Source organism: Anabrus simplex, chromosome 2 (genome assembly GCF_040414725.1).
Source record: "Anabrus simplex isolate iqAnaSimp1 chromosome 2, ASM4041472v1, whole genome shotgun sequence".
Lineage (NCBI taxonomy): Eukaryota > Metazoa > Arthropoda > Insecta > Orthoptera > Tettigoniidae > Anabrus > Anabrus simplex.
This window is the reverse complement of record NC_090266.1, coordinates 1,198,891,908-1,198,917,481: the sequence shown is the minus strand read 5'-3', so window position 1 is coordinate 1,198,917,481 and position 25,574 is coordinate 1,198,891,908. Positions and strand designations below refer to the sequence as shown.

At 40.4% G+C, this 25,574-nt stretch overlaps 1 protein-coding gene across 6 annotated transcripts in view; it reads left to right on the top strand.

Moving 5' to 3' along the window:
* Cp110 (Centriolar coiled coil protein 110kDa) overlaps positions 1-25,574 on the top strand; it is a 446,477-nt gene that overhangs the window by 88,678 nt on the left and 332,225 nt on the right. For all 6 annotated transcript variants that reach the window (XM_067142187.2, XM_067142186.2, XM_068226427.1 and 3 more), the window contains one exon: positions 9,925-10,026. In XM_067142187.2, coding sequence (XP_066998288.2) covers positions 9,982-10,026 — 45 coding nt within the window. In that variant the 5' untranslated portion in view covers positions 9,925-9,981. The remainder of the gene's footprint in view (positions 1-9,924; positions 10,027-25,574) is intronic.

Here is a 25,574-nt window from a genome sequence, read left to right as displayed (position 1 = left end):
AATTGGGTAACGTTTGACTCATGAGTTGAGAACTTCCCTGGAACCCAGATCCTTGTACATAGATCTTGATTTAAGGGTCTGGGTTTTCTGGCAAGTTTCCCTGTATGTGCCACTTTAGTGGTATGGGTTTTCTTAAGTACCGATTAGTTTGCAAATCTCTGTTGATAATTGTAGCAATTTGTCTACAGAGAGTTGCTTTTCCATTACCATTTAGATGTAACCCATGTCTAGTGAACATTTGCCTGCCAAGACCTAAAGTATCTACTACATAGACATTTCTAAAACTCTTACATAATCTCTTGATTTTTATATTTGTACAGCTTTGTTCACACGAGTCCTCTAAAAGGTCATACCTGGGTGGCACATTTACTACAATTACTTTTGAGTCAGGTAATTTGGAAATCTTACCTCTGAGAGTCGTAATTAGTTCCTCACCTTCATTTGCAGCAATGTCATTTGTACCACTCACAATCACCAAATAATTGTCCTTCTCTAACACAGGATCACAACTTGAAAGGACGTCTTCAGTTTTGGCACTTGGTTTTATTAGTCCTAAAACCTCAGTCTCTGGATTCTGCAGCTCTTCCTTGATGCCTTCTGCCATACCCCGCCCTTGACTGTCTGCGTAGAGATGAATCTTTGGCGATCTTGACTTTCGGTTGGTTTTCTTACCTCCACTGGATTTAAAATTATTTGGAAAACTTGGTGTGTCTTCTTCTGGAACTTGCTGCAATAATTGAAATCTATTTTGGCACTGCAAAGAGTTTTTTCCCGGTTTTAAGTTGTACGTAGTTTCTCCCATATGTTTAACATTAGGCCTAAAATGGCCACGCGTCACTTCCATCCACGGCGATCTTTCTTCTCCAATGTCTTCTTTATCTTCCAGTTTCTTTATTCTGTCCTTTAAGCATTCATTTTCATGTTTCAGAGCGCATAAGTCCTCTTGTAGCACTCCTAAAATCTTAATTATAGTTTCGTAAGTCTCTCTTTCTTGTTGTTCTGCCTCACTATCAGTTTGTTTACACTCGGGACACAGCCACTCACTTTCTTCAATATCAGTCCTATTTACAATATTTGCACAACGAAAATGGTACCATTCATCACACTTACGACACAGAATCCCATTTTTAACTACTCTTCTGCATTTGCCACATTTTTCACTGCATCTTAGACCATTATCTACTACGGATATCACAGACTCACACACAGTAGTCGCCATCTTGAAATCTTATGATACTAACATAGCACATGGCAGCAAAAATGACCTGACTAATCATGTAAAGTGTGTTAACATCTTGGTCATTTGAAATCTAAGGAAAAAATCAGAAAATAAATAGGGTTTTTTTTGCCAAAGCTAGAGAAAATTTTTACGATGTATAAAGGCCGAGTGTGTGTTAATTTCTTTTTTAGGGGAACACAACATTCCACTGAGTGCAGCTGATCTTGCAGGAGCTGTGTTCAGCAAGATGTTTCCTATGTCGGAACTTACAAAAATGTATGGTTGTGTTCGCACGAAAGCAACGTGTTTCATGAACAAAACGGCACATACTACAACACAGGACATTGTTACTTGTTTACTGAATATTCCATTTTCTTTGTCGACAGTTGGAAGCAATGATACAGATTCCAAGTTTTATTCCATAGTGGTTACTTTTTATGATCCTCCTCGAGAAAGTATTATAAGTATTGTTTTGTCGGTACCAGCATTGGAAGGAGATTCGACAGGGGGCAATGTAGGAGAGCTGCTATTGTCACAATTGGAATTAAATAAAGTGCCAGTTAAGAACTGTCTGGCATTCTGTTCTGACAATGCTCCTGTTATGATTGGCCAGAAAATTGGAGGTCTAACATTTTTAAAGAAGCTCATCAGGATATTTTTGGTACTGGTTGCAGCTGCCATCTAATTAATTTAGCTGCTGAAAAAGCTGCTGCAACTTTACCAGTTAGAATTGAGATTCTTGTTGATAGAGAAGAGTGCCAAAAGAAAAGATCATCTTCAGAAATTTCGAAGTATGCGCGGAAAAGAAACAAAGAAGTCGTTGAAGCATGTGTGCACAAGATGGTAATCCCTAGGCAGGTGTTCAGACAGATTATTAGTTACTGGGATCCACTTCTTTCATTTTTTAAGGAGGTGGTAGTGTGTGCTCCAAATATTTCTGCCAATTTATATCTTTTTGTACTACTCCCAAAGGACACAGTACATCTGTTGACAAACTCTCTGCCAACTTTCTGCCAAAACAATGGCATGTTCTTCCAAACTCGACTCACCTGTTCTCAGAAACGTGTATCCCATTACATCTCATGAAGAAAAGCTGTTTATGTTCATTTCCTCTGACCTAAACAAGGCATTTTGTATTTTTTTTACATGTGACTACCTCATCATTTGATAAGATCAATACAGTCCTTCAGAGTGCTTCTCCAGGGTACTTTTTAAATTAATCATGAATCTATTGAAACAGACGCTCACCAAGTTTGTGAAGGCAAGTGTAGTTAAACGGGCAGCACTGCCAACCCAGAATCAGGAGGAGGATGAAGAATTGGTAATTTGGCATTTAAACCTCAAACTTAAGGCACTACAAGATAATGACAAATCTGTTTTTCTCGTCAGTTAGAAACTAATTCTGTGCAGCCTGTGACTACATGATTAACAAGTTCTCTTTTAAGAACGATGTGCTAAAACATGCACAGGTTGCTAATCATAATGCCATTGAAGAAGCACAGTTTTCTTCTGTTAGTTTCTTTTTTTGGAGGAGTTTGCTGTTATTTTGTGTAAAAGAGAAATTGAAACAAAAGACGATGCTGTGAATGAACTCCAAAGCCAGTTTGCGGCTCTTCAGGTAGGCGACTTATGTAGTGCTGTTAGTAACCAAGCTACAAATGATTCAAAATGGGCACAGGTGTTGAGTATCCATGGAGCGGATGGACATTATAAATGACGTGATCTCTATAGAGTCATGCTGTCTGGTCTTATCATATCGCATAGTAATGCAGAGTGTGAACGAATGTTTAGCCTGATTAAGAATAGGACACAGTTCAGGTCATTGATGTCCAATGGAACTCTGGACGTCATTTCCATTTTGAAGACCAGAATTCCTGAAGCTTGTTATGCAAACACATATTCTATTGACTTTTTGAGGAAAGCAAAGGAAGCCACAACTTCACCTGTTAAATCAGAATGGAGATGTACGTGTGATGGTGTAAATAATGTAAATAACTTGTGTGCATATAATTATGTGCAGCAACATACTCTTTACTTCAAAGTTTTTATTAGTCATGTGCATTAACAAATTACATTGTGTAAGTAGATTTCATTGATGCATTTTAAAAATATTTGTCTTAGTTTAACTGAGGTGAAATATTTTTCCCTTATAATGTTATTGGTGTTTTATATTAATGTTGTTGGACTCGTAATTATGTGAAGTAAAGAAAATTCATGAATTTTGTTGTGTTTTACCACATTTTGGTGCATTGGATTCCCGCGTATTTTGACATGGGGATTTTACTTATGGGTCATTTGGAAAGCTGGCAGGTATGCAGAAGATACTCATTGGTAGTGATGAGGAGGAAATGGCAGAGCATGAGCACGTAACACAATCATGTTGAATAAGGGGGATTTAAACGTGGAGAGAAGACAACCACTCGGTTAATAGCTTGAGGTTGCTGACCACAATCAGTCCTGTTTCCAATTGGTTCCCATTATCCCACTGTAGAATAGGATGTAGTCTGTCATTTCCATGCCTTTCCAATGATTTTCTTGCAGTGCAGCATATAACACTTTATATTCCTAAGCACTTCCTTCCAGTGCGGGCGTGCTCATTCCAAGTTGCATTGATGACATCTCATTTCTCTTTTCTACTCATGGTTGTCATCAAGTTATTCGCTGGGGTATTTCTGTAATCTTATCTCGAAACTAGAGTATTTTCTACATGGCCAGAGACTATTACCTGACCTATCGTACAGCCCGGACATGAGTCCACCAGACATTGATTTTTTTCTCTAAGTTGTAAAAACTTGTGTATGAATGTCGTTTTTCTTCTCTGGAAGAGGGTTTTCTTGCTGTTACCAAAGGCATTCAGCACATTAACTTTGTGGTTTACTGTAGTCACGTCCTAGTTCGTGAACCATGGGCAATGGCTGAGTGGCCTAGTAAGTGGTCCTGCGAGTCGGGATACCAGTTGCTATGGAATGGGAGTGGGCATCTCGGACATATTCTGAGTCATGGCTCTCCTTGTGCTCAGGCGGCTAGGACTATACAATCCACCGGTTGTCCATAACCTGTTCGAGGAGAGATCCTCACGTGGACTATGTGTAAGTAGGGGAGCATCCTGCTTCATGAATTTACCGAGCTCAGAACATTTTAAGCAAGCCTCGGACCTATGGGAGTAATGGAGTCCCACTCCCATTTGACAGGCGAGGGACTCCTTGGAAACAACTTGGCGAACGAAATGGAATTCGATGGGGAGCTATCAATATTAATGGGGCTTATGGAAGAAAGAAAGTAGAACTGGCTGACTCAGCAAAGAGGATGCATCTGGATGTGCTAGGAGTAAGTGATATTCGGGTAACGGAAGATAACGGGGAAGAGAGAGGAGATTATAAAGTGTACTTGACGGGTGTTAGAAAAGGAAGGGCAGAGTCTGGGGTAGGGCTCTTTATCAGGAATATATTGCACGCAGTTGGAGGAATTAGGACTAGAATTGTGTCCTTGTATTCACCATGTGAGGGTGCAGATGAGGATGAAGTTGACAAGTTTTATGAAGCATTGAGTGACATCATCGTCAGGGTCAACAGCAAGGATAGAATAGTGCTAATGGGCGATTTCAGTGCGAGAGTTGGGAATAGAACTGAAGGATACGAAAGGTTGATTGGTAAATGTGGGGAAGATATGGAAGCTAATGGGAATGGGAAGCATTTGCTGGACTTCTGTGCTAGTATGGGTTTAGCTATTACGAATACATTCTTCAAGCATAACGCTATTCACCACTACGCATGGGAGGCTAGGGGTACCAGATCCATAATAGACTATATCTTAACAGACTTCGAATTCAGAAAATATGTTAGGAATGTACGAGTTTTCTGCGGATTTTTCGATGATACAGACCACTATCTGATCTGTAGTGAACTAAGTATCTCTAGGCCTAAGGTAGAGAAAGTGAAATCTGTCTGCAAACGAATAAGGGTAGAAAATCCCCAGGACGAGGAAATTAGACAGAAGTACATGGATATGATTCGTGAGAAGTTTCGAACAGTAGACAGTAAGCAGGTTCAGGATACAGAAAGTGAAATGGGTGGCATACAGGGATGCTGTAGTGGAAAGAGCAAGGGAATGCCTAGGAACAACTGTGTGTAAAGATGGGAAAAGGCAAACATTTTGGTGGAATGATGAAGTGAGAGCTGCTTGTAAACGTAAAAAGAAGGCTTATCAGAAATGGCTCCAAACAAGGGCCGAGGCAGACAGGGATTTGTATGTAGATGAAAGAAACAGAGCGAAACAAATAGTTGTTGAATCCAAAAAGAAGCCGTGGGAAGATTTTGGTAACAACCTGGAAAGGCTAGGTCAAGCAGCAGGGAAAACTTTCGGGACAGTAATAAAGAATCTTAGGAAGGGAGGGGAAAAAGGAAGTGAACAGTGTTTTGAGTAATTCAGGTGAACTCATAATAGATCCCATGGAATCACTGGAGAGGTGGAGGGACTATTTTGAACATCTTCTCAATGTAAAAGGAAATCATCCTGGTGGTGTTGCGAACATCCAAGCCCATGGGGAGGAGGAAAATGATGTTGGTGAAATTATGCTTGAGGAAGTGGAAAAGAAGGTAAATAAACTCCATTGTCATAAGGCAGCAGGAATAGATGAAATTAGACCTGAAATGGTGAAATATAGTGGGAAGGCAGGGATGAAATGGCTTCATAGAGTATTAAAATTAGCATGGAGTGTTCGTAAGGTACCTTCATATTGGACAAAAGCAGTAATTGCACCTATCTATAAGCAAGGGAACAGGAAGGATTGCAACAACTATCGAGGTATCTCATTGATTAGTATACCAGGCAAAGTATTCACAGGAATCTTGGAAGGGAGGGTGCGATCAGTCGTTGAGAGGAAGTTGGATGAAAACCAGAGTGGTTTCAGATCACAGAGAGGCTGTCAGGATCAGATTTTCAGTATGCGCCAGGTAATTGGAAAATGCTACGAGAGGAATAGGCAGTTGTGTTTATGTTTCGTAGATCTAGAGAAAGCATACGACAGGGTACCGAGGGAAAAGATGTTCGCCATACTGGGGGACTGTGGAATTAAAGGTAGATTATTAAAAGCAATCAAAGGCATTTATGTTGACAATTGGGCTTCAGTGAGAATTGATGGTAGAATGAGTTCTTGGTTCAGGGTACTTACAGGGGTTAGACAAGGCTGTAATCTTTCACCTTTGCTGTTCGTAGTTTACATGGATCATCTGCTGATAGGTATTAAGTGGCAGGGAGGGATTCAGTTAGGTGGGAATGTGGTAAGCAGTCTTTCCTATGCTGACGACTTGGTCTTAATGGCAGATGGTGCCGAAAGCCTGCAGTCTAATACACTGACTGACTGAGCAAATGCAACACCAAGAAGGAGTGGTTCGAAAGGGATGAAAGTTGGGGGAAAAAACAGAGACGGCACGGACGAATAATTGATGTTTATTTCAAACCGATATGCAGGTTACACAATGCGCACGGCATCGACTCAGTAGGATGTAGGACCACCGCGAGCGGCGATGCACGCAGAAACACGTCGAGGTACAGAGTCAATAAGAGTGCGGATGGTGTCCTGAGGGATGGTTCTCCATTCTCTGTCAACCATTTGCCACAGTTGGTCGTCCGTACGAGGCTGGGGCAGAGTTTGCAAACGGCGTCCAATGAGATCCCACACGTGTTCGATTGGTGAGAGATCCGGAGAGTACGCTGGCCACGGAAGCATCTGTACACCTCGTAGAGCCTGTTGGGAGATGCGAGCAGTGTGTGGGCGGGCATTATCCTGCTGAAACAGAGCATTGGGCAGCCCCTGAAGGTACGGGAGTGCCACCGGCCGCAGCACATGCTGCACGTAGCGGTGGGCATTTAACGTGCCTTGAATACGCACTAGAGGTGACGTGGAATCATACGCAATAGCGCCCCAAACCATGATGCCGCGTTGTCTAGCGGTAGGGCGCTCCACAGTTACTGCCGGATTTGACCTTTCTCCACGCCGACGCCACACTCGTCTGCGGTGACTATCACTGACAGAACAGAAGCGTGACTCATCGGAGAACACGACGTTCCGCCATTCCCTCATCCAAGTCGCTCTAGCCCGGCACCATGCCAGGCGTGCACGTCTATGCTGTGGAGTCAATGGTAGTCTTCTGAGCGGACGCTGGGAGTGCAGGCCTCCTTCAACCAATCGACGGGAAATTGTTCTGGTCGATATTGGAACAGCCAGGGTGTCTTGCACATGCTGAAGAATGGCGGTTGACGTGGCGTGCGGTGCTGCCACCGCTTGGCGGCGGATGCGCCGATCCTCGCTTGCTGACGTCACTCGGGCTGCGCCTGGACCCCTCGCACGTGCCACATGTCCCTGCGCCAACCATCTTCGCCACAGGCGCTGCACCGTGGACACATCCCTATGGGTATCGGCTGCGATTTGACGAAGCGACCAACCTGCCCTTCTCAGCCCGATCACCATACCCCTCGTAAAGTCGTCTGTCTGCTGGAAATGCCTCCGTTGACGGCGGCCTGGCATTCTTAGCTATACACGTGTCCTGTGGCACACGACAACACGTTCTACAATGACTGTCGGCTGAGAAATCACGGTACGAAGTGGGCCATTCGCCAACACCGTGTCCCATTTATCATACGCTACGTGCGCAGCACAGCGGCGCATTTCACATCATGAGCATACCTCAGTGACGTCAGTCTACCCTGCAATTGGCATAAAGTTCTGCCCACTCCTTATTGGTGTTGCATTTGCTCTGTCAGTCAGTGTATCTTGGAACTTGAAAATAGGTGCAATGAGTATGGTATGAAAATTAGCCTGTCAAAGACTAAATTGATGTCAGTAGGTAAGAAATTCAACAGAATTGAATATCAGGTTGGTGATACTAAACTAGAACAGGTTGATAATTTCAAGTATTGAGGTTGTGTGTTCTCCTAGGATGGTAATATAGTGAAATTGACTCAAGGTGTCGTAAAGCTAATGCAGTGAGCTCGGAGTTGCGATCAACAGTATTCTGTAAGAAGGAAATGAGCTCCCGGACGAAACTATCTTTACATCGGTCTGTTTTCAGACCAACTTTGCTTTACGGGAGCGAAAACTGGGTGGACTCAGGATATCTTATTCATAAGTTAGAAGTAACAGACATGAAAGTAGCAAGAATGATTGCTGGTACAAACAGGTGGGAACAATGGCAGGAGGGTACTCGGAATTAGGAGATAAAGGCTAACTTAGGAATGAACTCGATGGATGAAGCTGTACGCATAAAGCGGCTTCGGTGGTGGAGTCATGTGAGGCGAATGGAGGAGAATAGGTTACCTAGGAGAATAATGGACACTGCTATGGAGGGTAGGAGAAGTAGAGGTAGACCAAGACGAGGATGGTTAGACTTGGTTTCTAACGATTTAAAGATAAGAGGTATAGAACTAAAGGAGGCCACAACACTAGTTGCAAATCGAGGATTGTGGCGACGTTTAGTAAATTCACAGAGGCTTTCAGACCGAACGCTGAAAGGCATAACAGTCTATAATGATAATGTATGTATGTATGTATGTTTGTATGTATGTATGTATGTATGTATGAATGAATGAAATAGTAAGTCTTCCCAAATGGTGGAATTCGGTCCTTGAGAAGCAGGTAGACTATATTGTAGGGTTATTAAGTGATACTGCCAAAATAAATATTTAAGTGGAATAAAATATTGTGTATTATTTATGAAATCACCTTTGTACATTAGTTTTTAGAAGGTTATGAACCTTACCAGCTCAATATACAAGAGAATTTATTTGCTGGAACAGTTCAGTTCCAACTTAGATAAGTCCTGTTTCAAAATATGCACATTATCTGTTATCACCAGGTAGCACGCTATGTACGTTATGAGAAACTCGGATGTTCGCCTGGTACCATTCAGAGTCTTTCATGACCAGAACTAATATTGTCATCCATAGTGTGCCCATTGTGGAGAGAGATGGTGTGTGTGTGTTTCAGGAGTCGGGACCCAGACCCGGTGCACGGAATGTTCCTATTCTGGTGGCTTTCATGCTAATTTTAGCTTTAGGTTTCCTGCAGAACAGTTCCACAGGATCTTAGTTGTACAGGGCTGCTCAGGCCAGACAGTGCTGACACAGTGCTTATTTTATTTGCAGCTATTTATCATTTATCATTAATACATTTTGATTGTAAAACTTTGAATATTGGATTTATTATAACTTTATTATATATTTGTATTTGGTAGTGAGGGAGACGCTCTCACTATGCTTCTACTTATATGCATGAGTAAGTGGTCACAATCCATGAGTGACCGTGCCGCAAGTTGCTTAACTAAATGTGGTTGGTATCCTCTCACTGTACTGGCATTATTGTGGTCTACAGGTGTGCTCACCTTTGACCTTTGTAGATATGAATGGAAATTCTCTCAAAACACCTCTGCAGTGAAGCGGTTGTGTAGGGCTATTAATTTATTCTCCATCAAGAAGGACTTTTTTTTTGTTTTTGTTTTTTTACGCATCCTTCCAGTAGACTTCGTTTAAGCAGAATCACAATAGATAATGGCATCTTCAGATATTTTTTTTGAGTTTAATGCAAAAATGTCATACAACTTAATACACTGTAAAGTCTTTTGTTAATTCTTTTCTCTTTAGCTGATAGACATCTTTTTTAATTTCTGTATGAATAAGTGCTCAGTAAAACATGTGCTCTTCTTTCATAGAATATTTCAAGATTTAATGGAGAGGATCCAGAGCCAGAAAAGATATTCAGCAACAGAATGTCTCGAATTCAAATTTGTGGTCAGATATTGCTGCCCCCTCTTGTAAGTACCATTCTTATTTTATGACTTGGTTTCATAGCATTGCATATTTGACTTGTACCAGTGAGATGTCTGTTGAGCCTAACTTGGTTTGGTCATGGAAGACAGTAACTTTGGAATATTATGTTAGGTGTGAGGTTTCCTGGTTTTTTCTTTGAGCACTTCAGGCAAATTATTTCAAGTACTGTGATATTTTTACCTTTCCAAGACCCAGACACCAAATTTGCTCACATCTATATATATAAAATAGCTTGTCCTGACTGACTGACTGACTGATTCATCATCGCCGAGCCAAAACTACTGGACATAATGAAATGAAATTTTGGGGATACATTCACATTAAAATTTAGGTGCTCGCTAAGAGAGGATTTTTGGATATTCCGTCGCTAAGGGGGTGAAAACGGGGGTGAAATTTTAAAATGAGTGTATCTATATCTCAAAACTTTAAAAGTTTACAAATGTAAAAATTGGTATTTAGAATCTTCTTTAAAAATAAGGAAACACGTATTTTTTTGTTTTCAAAAAATCCCAATAGGACGGGTGAAAAAGGGTGAAAAAGGGGTTGAATGCCTTTAATCAGGATACTGGTATTTATATCTCAGAAACTGAAGGTATTACAGACCTGAAAATTGGTACTTTTGATCTCTTTTAAAAATAAAGAAACACGTATTTTTTTGTTTTTGGAAAATCCAATTAATGGGAGGGTGAAAAGGGGGGTGAATTTTTAAAATCAGTGTATCTATATCTCAAAACTTTGAAAGTTTACAGATGTAAAAATTGGTATTTAGAATCTTCATTAAAAATAAAGAAACACGTATTTTTTGTTTTCGGAAAATCCCAATAGGAAAGGTGGAAAGGGGTGAAAAAGTGGTTGAATGCATTTAATGAGGATACTTATATCACAGAAACTGAAGACATTACAGACCTGAAACTTGGTGTTTTGGATCTCCTTTAAAAATAAAGAAACACGTATTTTTTGTTTTTGGAAAATCCAATTATTGGGGGGGGGGGTGAGAAGGGGGTGAATTTTTAAAATGAGTGTATCTATATCACAAAACTTTTAAGTTTATAGATGTAAAAATTGGTATTTAGAATCTCCTTTAAAAATAAAGAAACACGTATGATTTTGTTTTCGGAAAATCCCAATATGAAGGGTGGAAAAGGGTGAAAATGTGTTGAATGCCTTTAATGAGGCTAATTATATTTCAGGACCTGAAGATATTACAGACCTGAAAATTGGTATTTGGGATCAACTTTAAAATAATAAAGAAACAGGTATTTTTTGTTTTTGGAAAATCCAATTAATGGCGGTTAAACAGGAGTGACATATTTGGGTGAATTTTTTGAAAGACAATATCTACAGAATATCTGAGAAACCTAGAATGTTACAGACGTAAAAAGTGATATTTGGAATCTCCTGTAAATGTAAAGAAACATAGGGGATTTGTTTTTGGAAACTCCTCTTAAGGGGAACTAAAAAGGGGGTGAAATTTTAAAATGAGAACTTATACAGTATATCTCAAGAAACTTAACATGTTACAGAAGTGAAAAATGGTATTATTATCTCTGTAAAAATAAGGAAACGTGTATTTTTAGTTTTCGGAAATAACACTTGGGTGGAAAGGGGGTGGGGGTGGGGGGTAAAATGACTGAAAATGGTGTTGAATTATTTTACTGAGACTACTGTTATCTCAAAAATGAAGATGTTACAGATGTGAAATTTGATATTTGGAATCTACTTTAAAAGTAAAGAAGCACTAATTCTCGGAAAATCCAATGAATGGGGGCTGGGGAGGTGAATGAATTGAAAAATTAATTGAATTAATTGTATGAGAATACTTACATCTAATAAAAACTAAAGTTGTTAGGGCCTACAGACGTGAAAATAGGTATTTGGATCTCCTCTAAAAACAAAGAAAAGCCCTTTTTTGTGGGGGGGAATCATTTTGGGGGGCGTGAGTGAAAAGGAGTTGAATTCCTTTCATGAGGACACATAAATAAAAAACTGAAGAAGTTAAAGTCGTGATAATTGGTATTTAGAAGATCCTTTACTATTAAAGAAACAAGTATTTTTTTTGCCGGATAATTCACTTGAGGGGGGGGGGGGACCTTTATTTGAAGCTCTCGGCCAGAATTTAGTACCTAGCTCCAACATCCTTGTGGCCTATTACAGGTAGTCAAGAAGTACTGTTCGCTTGTCTTTTTACATTTCCCACTGCATACTCTTAAGGCTCGTTCATGAGTTTATGAAAGGAGTGGTCACTGTATTAAATTACTATTCTGTGTGTGCTTAATTTAGTGTTATACAATTCTGGCAGTAAGTTATTTCATGTTTCTTCAAATTATTTTCAGTGACAACTTAAAAATAATATTAAAAATAGGAATGTTATGTTTTCCTTAAATGATACAGTATGCAGTGTACTACAGACACCATTTACATGGTGGAGTGAGGAGAACAAACGTGACGAACGATTAGTGGTAAAACGTACACCCGCTTTTCAAGAACTGGCAAACAAAGTAGAAAGTAAAGATGTAAAATGCAACCTCATACATTTTAAAATTGAATGGTACAGCAAATATCGGTAGTTGTGTATCAGCTTTTATTTGGAAGAACTGTTTTCTTGGCCCTGTTTACTAGTTAGCATTAAAAAGAAAGTTTGGAACTCTCAGGAATTCTGCGACTTGCTTAAAACCAATCTATCATTACATATTCATTCAGATTTTGCAAAACATCTCATGTTATTGCGATTAAACACTCTTGAGAAAAATCAGAATACAAGTGCTGATGATCTGAAAGAAAATTACCACTTTTATGCAGCACAGCAAAATGAAAATGTCAGATTGAACAGGTTGATGTAGTGTTTTATAATCAATGCAGAGTTATTTTTGGCTAGATAAGAACTAGATTTTTGTGGATATGATGAAAGTTCATCTTCATCTAACATGGGAACCTTTAAAGACTTTTGTTCCTTCTAATTTCAACCAGTTTATTAGACATCCAAAACCATTACACTACAAACAAAGGTGGTGTTTTAACTGGAAATCTAAAATAATCCAAAATGAACTGAGTGTATTTATGACTACATTGACAACTATATTAAACATGAAATAAACAGTAGTGAATTTTTCTCTATTCAGATTGACAACACTACCGATATTAGGCAAAAATCCATATGCTCTCTAATTGTAAGGAGACACAAATGGGTATTAGTGGAACACTTTTTGGGTTACTTTGATGTGGGTTGTGATCAAACCTCAGCAGTTTTGTTCAATTTGGCGGATACTGTGTTGGAGCCGCAACCTACTGCATCTTCCAGGAAATCTAAATACTGAGCCATTTTGTTGAAAATAAAGGCAAAAGAACGTGATCAAATTGCACCAATTCAATAAGTGAACATCTGTTCTATCTGGTGTTATATCGTTAAGACATTGAACCGCACCCACCATCATGGCTCTGGTGTTCCGATGCTACACATTTATTTCAGGCCACGAACCACCATTGATTCCAGTTTTTTTTACCATTTTATTTATTTTTACTAGTTTTCAATAATGAATTTCCATTGCTACAGTAGTTCTTTACTTTGAAAAGATTTCTGGTTTTACCAGCCCTGTGTATTCTAAATTAAAATAGGAAAACAAAGAGGCCTGAGCCTACCTGATTTTTGTTGTTGACTTCTTATATTAAAATAATCCTAAAAGCAGTACACTTCCATTAAATAGTCCAAACATATTGATTAACAGACAATATGTTAGAACCAATTTATTTTTGTAAATGCTGCATTCAAAATGAAGTATAAATTTAAACTTTGTGTAATAATAAAATGTAATAAAAAAACTCTCTTCTCCTTTACACACTTGTAAAGTAAAAATGTACGCACTTATAGTGCAGTTTTTATTTATTAGGCTGTTGTGTACAGTATTTTTTTACAGTGAAGTCACATTCCATACAGATCAATGACATTGGCTCACGCCATGGAGATGGGAGGGTAACCCACTTTTTCTCTCACTAAAAAAATAAAAATAAATAAATAAATAAATAAATAAATAAATAAATAAATAAAACAGGGAGGCCGCTTCCGATTCTTGGTCCAGGGTCTGCAATTGCATGTAAGGGCCATGGCTTCAAGCTGTGTATTTGTTTGTTTACATTCATTAGATGGTGGGATCGAACCTCACTGTCAGCAGTCCTGAAGATGGATTTCCATGGCTTTCCGTTTTTGTATCAGGCAATTGCTAGGGCTGCATCTCAATTATGGACACAGTCGTTTCCTTCCCAGTCCTAGCCCTTCCTATTCAATCGTCACCATAAGACCTGTCTGAGTCAGTGTGACATAAAAACCAACTGCAAAGAAATTCAGGCGTTAAATATTTAGTATTTAGTACAAATGCTTTTGTTTTTGTCATACTACCCACAGCAAAGCCTGGATGTTATAATGCCACAGCAGCGTTCTTCAAACCTAGCCTGAATCAGCTACATATACATGTACACCAGAATGTACACTGACTTAGCAAATGTCATGGGATAGTCGCCTAATAGCGTGTGGGGCCTCCTCTGGCCCTGCAAACTGCAGTGAGACACCGTGGAATTGAGTCGACAAGTCCCTGGTAGTCCTCTGGACGCAGCTGACACCAAATCGTTTGCAAAGCGGTCGCCAATGCTGGTCTGTTCGTGGGTGCAGGATCCATGGCACGGAGCCTGCGTTCCAGGACATCCCAGATATGCTCGATAGGGTTCATATCGGGGCTCCTGTGTGGCCATGGCAGTCGTTGGACCTCCGCTGCATGTTCCTGAAACCATTCTCGGGCAACATGGGAGCGATGTGGCGGCGCGTTATCATCTTGAAACACCGCAGAACCGTCTGGGCGCTGGAAGGCCAAAAATGGGTGGAGATGGTCTCCGAGCAGCTCAACATACCGCGTACCATTCAAAGTCTCTTCCAGAACAACTAGGGGGCCCATTCCATACCAGGAAAATGCACCCCAGACCATAACAGAGACACCAGCGCCCTGGACCACACCTTCGAGGCAGGTGGGAACCATCGCTTCATGTGGTCTGCGCCATACACGGTGCCTCCCATCGGCATGGTGCAGTTGAAATCATGATTCGTCCGACCATATCATGTTACGCCATTGTTCCAGTGTCCATCCCTGGTGACTGGCGACAAATGCGCGTCGTCGTGCCCGATGACGTTGGGTTAACAGAGGCACCCGTGTGCGGCGCCGGCTCCCATACCCCATAGAACCCATGTTCCTACGGATTGTCCACTGGGAGATGTGTCTAGCATGGCCTGTGTTGAATTGAGCCGTGATTTGTTGCACGGTTGCCCGTCTGTCACTATTGACAATCCGTCTCGGATTTCGCCGGTCACGGTCATCGAGGGTGGCTGGACGGCCGGTCGTTTGTCTGTTGTGGATGGTGACACCTGCATTCAACCATTCACGATACACCCTGGACACGGTTGATCGTGTGAAGCCGAGTTCCCGCACCACTTCCGAAATCGCACTTCCCATCCGTCGGGCACCGACCACCATACCCCGTTACAAGTAACTAATCTCATTTTGTTCCGTATTGAAGATACAATAAGTAAATACTTTCTTGAATAAAATTACTGTGTCCAGCTATTCAATACAATTATATTTTGTAGTGATTAAATTCTACATGAAATATAAACACTAGTTAGGGACATGTTTTGCCCTAGTTTTGGGCATCTTCAGCCTAATATTAACCTTAAGGTCAAGTCTTAAATCTATTGACATTGGAACTTAATACTAAACTTAAATTAATATCAAATACTAAATACAATGGTCTTATGCTTAAATTTAAGAAGGCTTTCTTTTTGTTCGCTGCTTTAATTTCATTGTTTATCGTTTAAACAGATATTTAAATCTTAAGGTCAAAATAGGCAATTTAACAAAAGATATAGCATATTTAAAACATTGTCTAGAGCAAAAATTGGTTCCAAAATTTCTAATGCCCACGCAGAGGAAAGGTATAACCAATACAAATAGAATTCAGAACAAAGTCAATGAGATTTGGATAAGAAATGAAATTAAAGCAGTGTACAAAAAGAAAGCCCTCTTAAATTTAAGCATAAGACCATTGTATTCAGTATTTGATATTAATTTAAGTTTAAAGTTCCAATGTCAATAGATTTAAGACTTGACCTTAAGATTAATATTAGGCTGAAGATGCCCAAAACTAGGGCGAAACATGTCCCTAACTAGTGTTTATATTTCATGTAGAATTTAATCACTACAAAATATAATTGTATTGAATAGGTGGACACAGTACTTTTATTCAAGAAATAATTTACTCACCATACCCGTTCGAACGGTGTCAGCCCACGGCGACTTTCCATGTTACACCTGTCACATGCACAGCCACTGCTCACAAGGTCTCCTATACAACTGCCGCTGGCACAGGGGGCGTGTGGTGTGCAGACAACACACCTGCGCATCAGTGCTCCGCTATCCCATGACATTTGCTCAGTTAGTGTACATCACACTGTACCAGGTTCATCATCTTTTCCACTTATCCAACTGTATCAGGAGTAACATAATTCCCCGCCATATTTACTCTATTTTTTCACCACTCTGTATCAACTATCATGTTCCAGTTCAAATCTGTTTGGTTTAAGCTGTTATTTTACCGAGCAATTTGGCCGTGCGGTTAGGGGTGCACAGCTGTGAGCTTGCATACGGGAAATAGTGGGTTCGAACCCTACTGTTGGCAGCCCTGAAGATGGTTTTCCATGGTTTTCCATTTTCACACCAGACAAATACTGGGGCTGTACCCTAATTAAGGACACTGCCACTTTCTTCCCACTCCTAGCCCTTTCCTATCCTATCATCACCATAAGACCTATCTGTGTCTGCGACATAAAGCCAATAGGTAAAAGAAAAAGAAAAAGCTGTTCTTACCCTGATCCATCCATCGTGATCTGTGTCTTCCTCAACTTCTCTATCATTTTATTTTTAACTCTATAGAGTTTGTTTTGGCAATTTATCTGTCTAATAACCATTGATCTATTTTTCTTCATTTTTATATAACTCAACTCTCCCATTTTTAATTCTGTTCTCTCTCTCTTTTTCACTTCCTAAGAACATGAAGTTTTGCATAACTTCACTTGTCTTTCTCCCTCTCATCATCACTGCATCTTGTTTTTCTCCATTTTCATTCTCCTTCTCGATTTCCTAATTTTCCTATCAGCTGGAATAAGCTGTTCTTATACTTCTCTACAATCCTTTCCCAAATCATAATAATGTCAGCAAAAAGCACTGTGCTCATTCTTACGTTGCCCTCATGCTAATAACCTTCACCATTATAAACAGCTATGACAGTACACTTCCTTGCCTCAGCTCACTATCAATTTTGTTCATCCTGTGTTGTCCACATAGGTCTTGACACCAAGGTTAGTGTATAACAGGTTGCCCAGAACAGGGGTTTCTGCATTCAGAAGACTTCGGCTACGCTCGGTTATCATGTCAGTACATGCCTCGCTATGGGATCACATACGCTGCCGGAAAGTCTTTTAGTAGCATGTCAGTTTCTTTAATATATGCAGGTCAGTTTTTGTGATTCTATAGTTCATGGTGCTTTCTATGACTAGTCCTGTGGTGAATAGCTGCTTTCTTATTCCAGTGTTATTCTGAGTTCAACTTGACTTGACCTGTCCCGGGTTGTATATAAACATACCTGGTATGGAGTGTACAGTTGCTGTAACACCTAGGTGAAAAACCAGGAAAGATCCCTCTAAAAGTCATATCAAATAATTCAGCTTCCCAAAAAATAAGGAGCTAAGAAAGCAGTAGATCCAAAGATGTAGCGACTCCGCAGATTCATTCACAATTAAGTGTTTATTACTTTCCACCTAGTCGATATAATGATTGCTCAAGACAATTTAATGGTTAAAAGTGGTACATGTTTCATGTATTATCAACATCTTCAGCCACATAACAATGTTTAAATGAAAAATATATAAATTGACAAAGTAATGCTTAAGAGGAAGCGGCCTTAAAATGAACATAAGATTGACAACATTAAAACAAACAAAAAACTCAAGATAAAATATATAAATTATTTCTACAATTGAAAGCAGTAGTCAAGGAAACACTTGTACAATATTCCATAGAGAATATGTCCTAAATGAATATTCTTTTCTTAATAATTCACGGAAAAAGGTCAATTTATAAATTAAAAATTATACAATTTATAAGTAATTGTCGAAATTAAGAAATCCAGATATCACAATGTGGCTCTTATTATTAATGCAGATGAAAATATAACTAATTCCTAGTTGTCAATTCTTATTAAGCCTGCTTTCCTTTGGAACAGTAACTCCTGTCATTATTTCACAGTCTTGTGTGTGGTGTTATATTGATGATGCGTTCTTCCTTGCTCTTGCACCTGAGGAGGTGGAGGAGCGGGGGATATAGGTGTGTCAAGAACCTCCTTGCTGTCATCTATAGCTATATCTATAGCTTCAACTGAGTTGGGGTACGGGCCCAACCCACTCCCGCGAAGGCTTCTTGTGAACAGTGCGCCGGAGTCCATCTCCCGGCTAAGGCTGACGAGCGGGGTCCCTATCGCCAACTTATCTGGGGACTACATATATCCTTCCAATCTGCGGTGTCCATCACCACGACTACCCCTCTCATAGTAGCGGGAGAGGTGTATCTGAGTGTACTTGAGGGGTCCGGGCGACCTCAAATTGGTATCGGCAGCGGCGGCAGGTCTTGCCGTTTAATCTAATCAACATGTAATGAACTTCAAAGACTAGCTGGACACACTAAATCTGCATTTAATAATTTTTGCTATAAATCATCTTCCAAACAAAAAAACAAAAAAAAGACTTAGAAATTTTCTTCAACTGGAAATAATTTTTGGTCAAAATTCTTCTGTGTCACCCCAAGGAAGGACATTAGGGGGGCAGGGGGGGGGAGGTCTGTACCGGGAGGTACACCCCAATGCCGCGCATTTAAATTCAGCACCTAAACGAACTCCTCTAGTGGCAAAAGAGTGAAACTGAATCTACACCAACTTAGAACTCTACTCTGAAGATGTCGCCACAGAAATAAGATGTAATTGTGTTATTGTGAAGTTTCCTGAACTGACTGAATTTCTACTAGTTTTGTTTGCTATAAATCAAGAAGTTTGGACGTTTTCCCACAGATGACACTACAAAAACTATGATCATGCACCCCGGTGGGAAGTGAAAGAACTTTAGATTTAAAGAAGTTTTGTATTCATAAGGGTTTTTTTTTTCTAATTGATGTTCATTTATTTTTGGGTTGGTAATATTTTCATTTCCTTTCCGCCAGTTTTGAATCTAACCAATCCCCAATTTCTGTAATTAATTTTCTACCAATCACAGGCTGCTTCTCCAATTCTGAGTGTTACTTTTGAAATCTACCAATAAAATTCTGTGGGTGTGTCTTGATTATTCATGAATGATCTCGAACCTTTCCTGAGGGTTTATAAACTGCGGCTTTTCACGTCTCTTGGCCAATTGATTGTCACTGAGTGTGTATGTCAAAGCACGAAGCCCCTTTCATCGGTCGGCAGTTCATCAACAAGTTAATGGCCACATAACATCTTTCTTTCTTTCTTTCTTTCTGTCTTTCTTGCTAACTCCGCAGTTTAACCCGAGGGAAAGGTCCGAATCTTTAACTATGTAACTTCTTTTCTAAAATGCAACTTTCTGCCAGCTAATGTTAAAACCTTCATAAATCTTAACTGAAAATTGGGGATAGAGAGTGATGTACCCTCTCGAGCTCCCCTCCACCTTGGTTTAAGGTGACTACATTTCATAACTATTTTTCTTTCGGTAATTGGTTAACGTAATTCCTATACGAGTCACCTCCATAGTTTGAGAATAGCCCCTGTTTCATCGGCCTAGTGCCCTTTAGGTTTTAAGTGTTCATATCTAGGAGTGCAAGAATTCGCCTCCATTCATTTTGTGTTCGGGCCATTTATTTAACCGTTATTCTTGTTCCATGAAGGCCCAGTAGGTTGGGTATTAAATACCCCTGTATAATCAGTTTTCAATTGTAAGTTGTGCCTTGAGAGGCCAGAAATTGTAAGGTGATGCCATGAGTAGGCTTGGAAAACTGAGAGCCTGTTAGCTCTTTTTCACAGTTTTTGTAAGATTAATGAATGCCTCTTGAAGGCTAGATGAAATTTTGGGAGCAAGTGCTCTTTGAATTAGGGGATTTCTGCCCTTGAGTAAATTTGTGCTTGTAGCTCAGGAAATGGAAAGCTAAGGCTTAAAGCCCAAGGTGTTTAGGTTCTGAATCTTGGATTTTTTTTCCCAATCTTGTTTAAGTTTGTTACTTGTACCTGTAAAATATTGTTAAATTTTGAGTTCTGAAAATATAACCTTTAGTTTAAGCTTTTAATTAATTTTGACATTGTAAGCAGCAGCAGCAGCAGCAGCAGCAGAAGAGAAAGTATTTCATAAGTCCCGAAACTGTAATTGAGTCAAAGTATTGTCTTCCAGGAATTGAAGGATAGCACTTTGCTCTTGGGCTCACAGCTTGTTTTCATTCACTGCAATGGGTCTCAGAAAGGTTTTGCAGAGATAATGGCACATGTTGTTTCAACAATTCCCAGAGACCAGAACTGCAGAAAAACAGAGTACAAAATTTCAGTGTTTCCCAAAATGGTCAGTTCATCATGATTCACTTCAGCAGCGTTGACACCAAATCTGTTCAATGAGTGTGCTCAGCAGTGGGGGGGGGGAGGCTTTTTTTTTTCTTCCCTCCAGGCATTTTTAAGTGAACTCCACTATTGTGTGTCCACATGTTCGAGCCCTTATTATAACCCTGTACACAATAGTCTGCGAGCAGTACTTAAAAAGAGTTTCCATGGTGGGACAGTATTTCATCAGTTCTTGCCTCTCCTGTTTTCCTACTAATGTTCTTAAATTCAATAAATCTCTCGCAAATTTTTAAATAAATTAGTTTCATTATCTTTAAGAACATAATGTAGAATAAGAACATGCTGTTCTTGGTGGCAGACATCAGGGGTCACATCAACAATTATTCCATAAAAAATTGCCTTCTCTCTGTGATTCAAAATGATTTTCACAAGTATTTCATCACATAGGAAAATATTCATTTTGAGGGTACCATGATAAATTGTGAGCTTGGCCTGCCATGCTTTTGTCTTTCAGTTGATTTTCTTTTAATTTGCCCAAATATTCAGGAGTTCTGTTATCATATTTGCCAATCAGTTCCATTATTCCCAAGAAATAGTCATTGTGAACATCACCAGTCTGATTAGTTTCCCCCTGAAAACTAAAAAGTAGACAATTTTTAAAAATTTCCAGCTGGGCACTGGGCCTCTACATGGTCCGGGCCCATGACTTGGTAGTACACTTGCAGCCCCTCTTGTCGGGGGCCATGCCTGAACCACGCAGCTATCTCACTTGGTTTTTCATTTCCGACCCAGTAATTTAGAATTAATAATATTTTTAAATATATTAGTGGTTTCTTTCTTAGTCCAGCTCCTTGGCTGAATGGTCAGCATACTGGCCTTTGGTTCATAGAGCCTTGAAAGAGATTCCCAGCCAGACCGAGGATTTTAATCCTTATGCTTTCAAGGTAGTGATCTATCAGTACCCACGGTTCCTGCAAAAACTGACATGGTAATGACCCATTTTACTGGCCTTTATTGTTGTTATTTACATGCCAGATAGTAGCATTTTACACAAAATAAGAAGAGCACAGTTTTAAATCACGCTATACTCCGCGGGAACTGACGACTATCCGTATTTAACAATATTCCTAGAGTTAAAACCATGTGCTCACTGGAGTTCGGTGTCTTGTTTACATCATGGTTGGTGGCAAACATGCGAGTATTTCTCTCTGTTTTTGTTGATGATACTGATTATGTGATAAATTAAGCAGTATCATATGCATTATATTTAGTTTACTTGCTAGTTCATTATTTAAATAGTTCTCTGAGGTAATTAGGTGCATATTGTTAGTGAAGTGTTAGATATAGTCAGATATAGTTCATTTAGGTTAGGCCTAGTTACACCGAAGAAAATGGAAATTGCAGCACCCAGAAGGAGTGGCGCTACATTGCTGCAATTGAACATGCAGGCCGAGTGTTTGGTTGTGATTCGATTATTACACTTTCAGGTCCCTCTGACCGCAAGTTTGGACAACAATCAATACAGGATCTGCCCACCACGAGCTGCAATACATTGATGAATTCGTCGAGGCATGGAGTCAATAAGGCCCTGGATCGCTTCCTGAGGAATTGTGGCCCATGCTTGCTGCACTGCACGGGTCAGTTGTTCCAGAGTTGTGGGTGGCTGAGGACGGTTGGCCAGTTGTCGACCCATCATGTCCCACGCATTCTCAATAGGACTGAAGTCCGGGGATCTGGCGGGCCATTCTAAGGTTGTGATGTCGTGGAGAGCTTCTCTGGAGATGCGTGTAGTGTGAACCTGGGCATTGTCCTGCTGAAACATCCGATTAGCAATGTTCGCCATCATAGGGACAACCACTGGATTGAGTACCCTATCAACGTACTGTTGAGCAGTCATGGTGCCCTCTACAAGCACTAATTGTGTTTTCACATTAAAGCCAATATCTCCCCAGACCATAATGCTTAGTGTTGGCCCTGTGTGCCTCTCGACACTAAGATCTGGGCGGCCCCTCTCCCCGGTACGTCGGCGCAAACAATTCCGGCAAGACAGAAGCGCGATTCATCACTAAAGATGACCCTATGCCATTTTGATATAGATGTTGATTCCCATAGGGAATCTGAAATATTTGTCCTGAATGAGTAAATTTATAATACCAATATAAATGGTCCATTATTGGACATTATAAATTTTCCAGCTAACTCATTCTTGGTTGCCAGCGTTTCACCCTCGTGTGCTAGGGTGGGCTCATTGGTTAGGTGTGCTAGGTACCAACTGATGAGCCCACCCTAGCACACGAGGGTGAAACGCTGGCAACCAAGAATGAGTTAGCTGGAAAATTTATAATGTCCAATAACGGACCATTTATATTGGTATCCTATGCCATTTGTCGACCCGCGTCGATCTTTCTCGACACCAGGCCAGCCTTAAACGTTGCTGTTTTGGGGTCAATGGAACACCTTCTACAGGGACACGGGCTCGTAAGCCAGCTGCACGCAGGCGATTACCAACTGTTTGTTGTGTAACGTGGAGTGCCACAGCTGCTTGATTTGTGCTGCTGTTGCATGGGGTTCCATCCGGGCCATCCGAATGATGCGGCGATCCTCTCTCACAGTTGTCTGTCGCGCTGGGCCTGTGCCAGGTCTAAGAGTGTGGGTACCTTCATTTGACCACTGCTGCCATACACGTACCGTAGATGCCTGTCGGCCAACACGTGCAGCGACAGTCCTTAGCGATAATCCAGGCTTACACAGCCCAATTATCCGAGACCTTTCAAACGGCGACAGTTGTTGATAGCGTGCTCTTCTCTGTCGTCGAGGCATGTTTGACGGGGAACACTACACTGCACAGACTGCAAGTCAACTACGCTACACCAGAGTCCGTATACTGGAGTTGATTCCTCCGCGACCAATCCCGTGGGGAGACCTGTAGCAACAATCCAATGGGTCTGAAACTTTGATTGTTTACATACCTACATGACATCGTTCCATGAAAATCAGCACAAACGACCAGTGCCTTCATGGTGTTGCAATTTCCATTTTCTTAAGTGTATTTATCGTGTGTGACATGGCAAAGAGATTTCGTTAAGCTGACGATAATATCATGGAATGCTTTGTCTGAATCAGAAAGTGTAGATTATGATGATGATAATCCAGCACCTCCAGTAAGAAATGCGTATTTTATCCAAAATGGTTGACTTTTTTCAGTCATACATCACTTTACACAATTTAATCTATCATTGCATCTAATGCACATAGAATCTTGATATTTCCTATGCGAGTAAACAATAGCATAAACTTTCTACTACCGGCCGAGTTGGCCGTGCGGTTAGGAGCATGCAGCTGTGAGCTCGCATCCAGGAGATAGTGGATTCGAACCCCACTGTCGGCAGCCCTGAAAATTGTTTTCCATGGTTTCCCATTTTCACACCAGGCAAATGCTGGGGCTGTACCTTAATTAAGGCTACGGCCACTTCCTTCCCATTCCTAGGCCTTTCCTGTCCCATCATCACCATAAGACCTATCTGTGTCAGTGCGACGTAAAGCAAAAAAAAATAACTTTCTACTGTTGTCAGTCACAAATTTGTGCAGTGAACACCATTTCTCAGAATTACTTCAAAATTTCCACATTCGTTATTTTCTTAAATTGAACCCTTCTGGTTTAGAGACATGACTCACTTGCACCGATAATAAGTGATATATTCTCCATAAGTTTGCAAACTTTCATGTTGACATCTTTATTGTTATGCCGTACATGTAATTATAAAAGAAGTCTGTGCATAGTGGGATAAATATGGCTGACAGTTTTCACATATCTGTCATCTGAAAACTTGAAAGTGAAAGGGTTAACAGCATATTGTTAATTCCTCTGGTTCAGAGTCCTGGTGTGTTTGACTGTCTTAATACACATTTTCGTCTACATGGAACACTATCATTTACTACAGAAACATGCAGTAGTGAATAAATCTGTTGTCATAGTGTTGGCATCACAAAGGGCATCCGGCTGCAAAAATGGGCTCAATGCATATTAATGCTCACCCCAGATGATTGGGGAAAACAATTAGGAAAGAAAGAAAGGTGGTTTCCTTCTAATAAAAAACTGTTGTGAAAATATTTTAAACTGTTTACAGTAATGCAGGAAATGTAATGAAATAATTTGCCATGAATTGTCCTAAAATTCATCACAAAATTCTATCCTCTCTTAATATGAATTTAATTGAGAGGTTGATTGATTTTCTGGATTATGTGAAATTTTCTTTGTCATGATTATTGGCTTGCTTTCCTTTAGACTATGGCTACCTACAGTGAAACAGAGTAAGTTAACTTTTTTTAATATCACACTGACACAGGTAGGATATTGACAACTATGGGATGGGATGGGATGGGATGGGATGGGATGGGATGGGATGGGATGGTAGCAGCCATGGCCTTAATTAAGTTGCCTGATGTTAAATAAGTAATTGATCAGTTCATTCATTCATTCTTTCATTCATTAATGTTGATGCGCCAGACCCATGGTGTAGGGGTAGCGTGCCTGCCTCTTACCCGGAGGCCCCAGGTTCGATTCCCTGCCAGGTCAGGGATTTTTACCTGCATCTGAGGGATGGTTCGAGGTCAATTCAGCCTACGTGATTAGTATTGAGGAGCTATCTGACGGTGAGATAGCGGCCCCAGTCTCGAAAGCCAAGAATAACGGCCAAGAGGATTCTTTGTGCTGACCACACAACACCTCATAATCTGCAGGCCCTCGGGCTGAGCAGTGGTCGCTTGGTTGGCCAAGGCCCTTCAAGGGCTGTAGTGCCATGGGGTTTGGTTTTGGTTTATTAATGTTGATGCATTTTCTCTTGGGTCTTTGTCTTACAAGTTGTTGATTATGATTATTGTTTTTATGAAT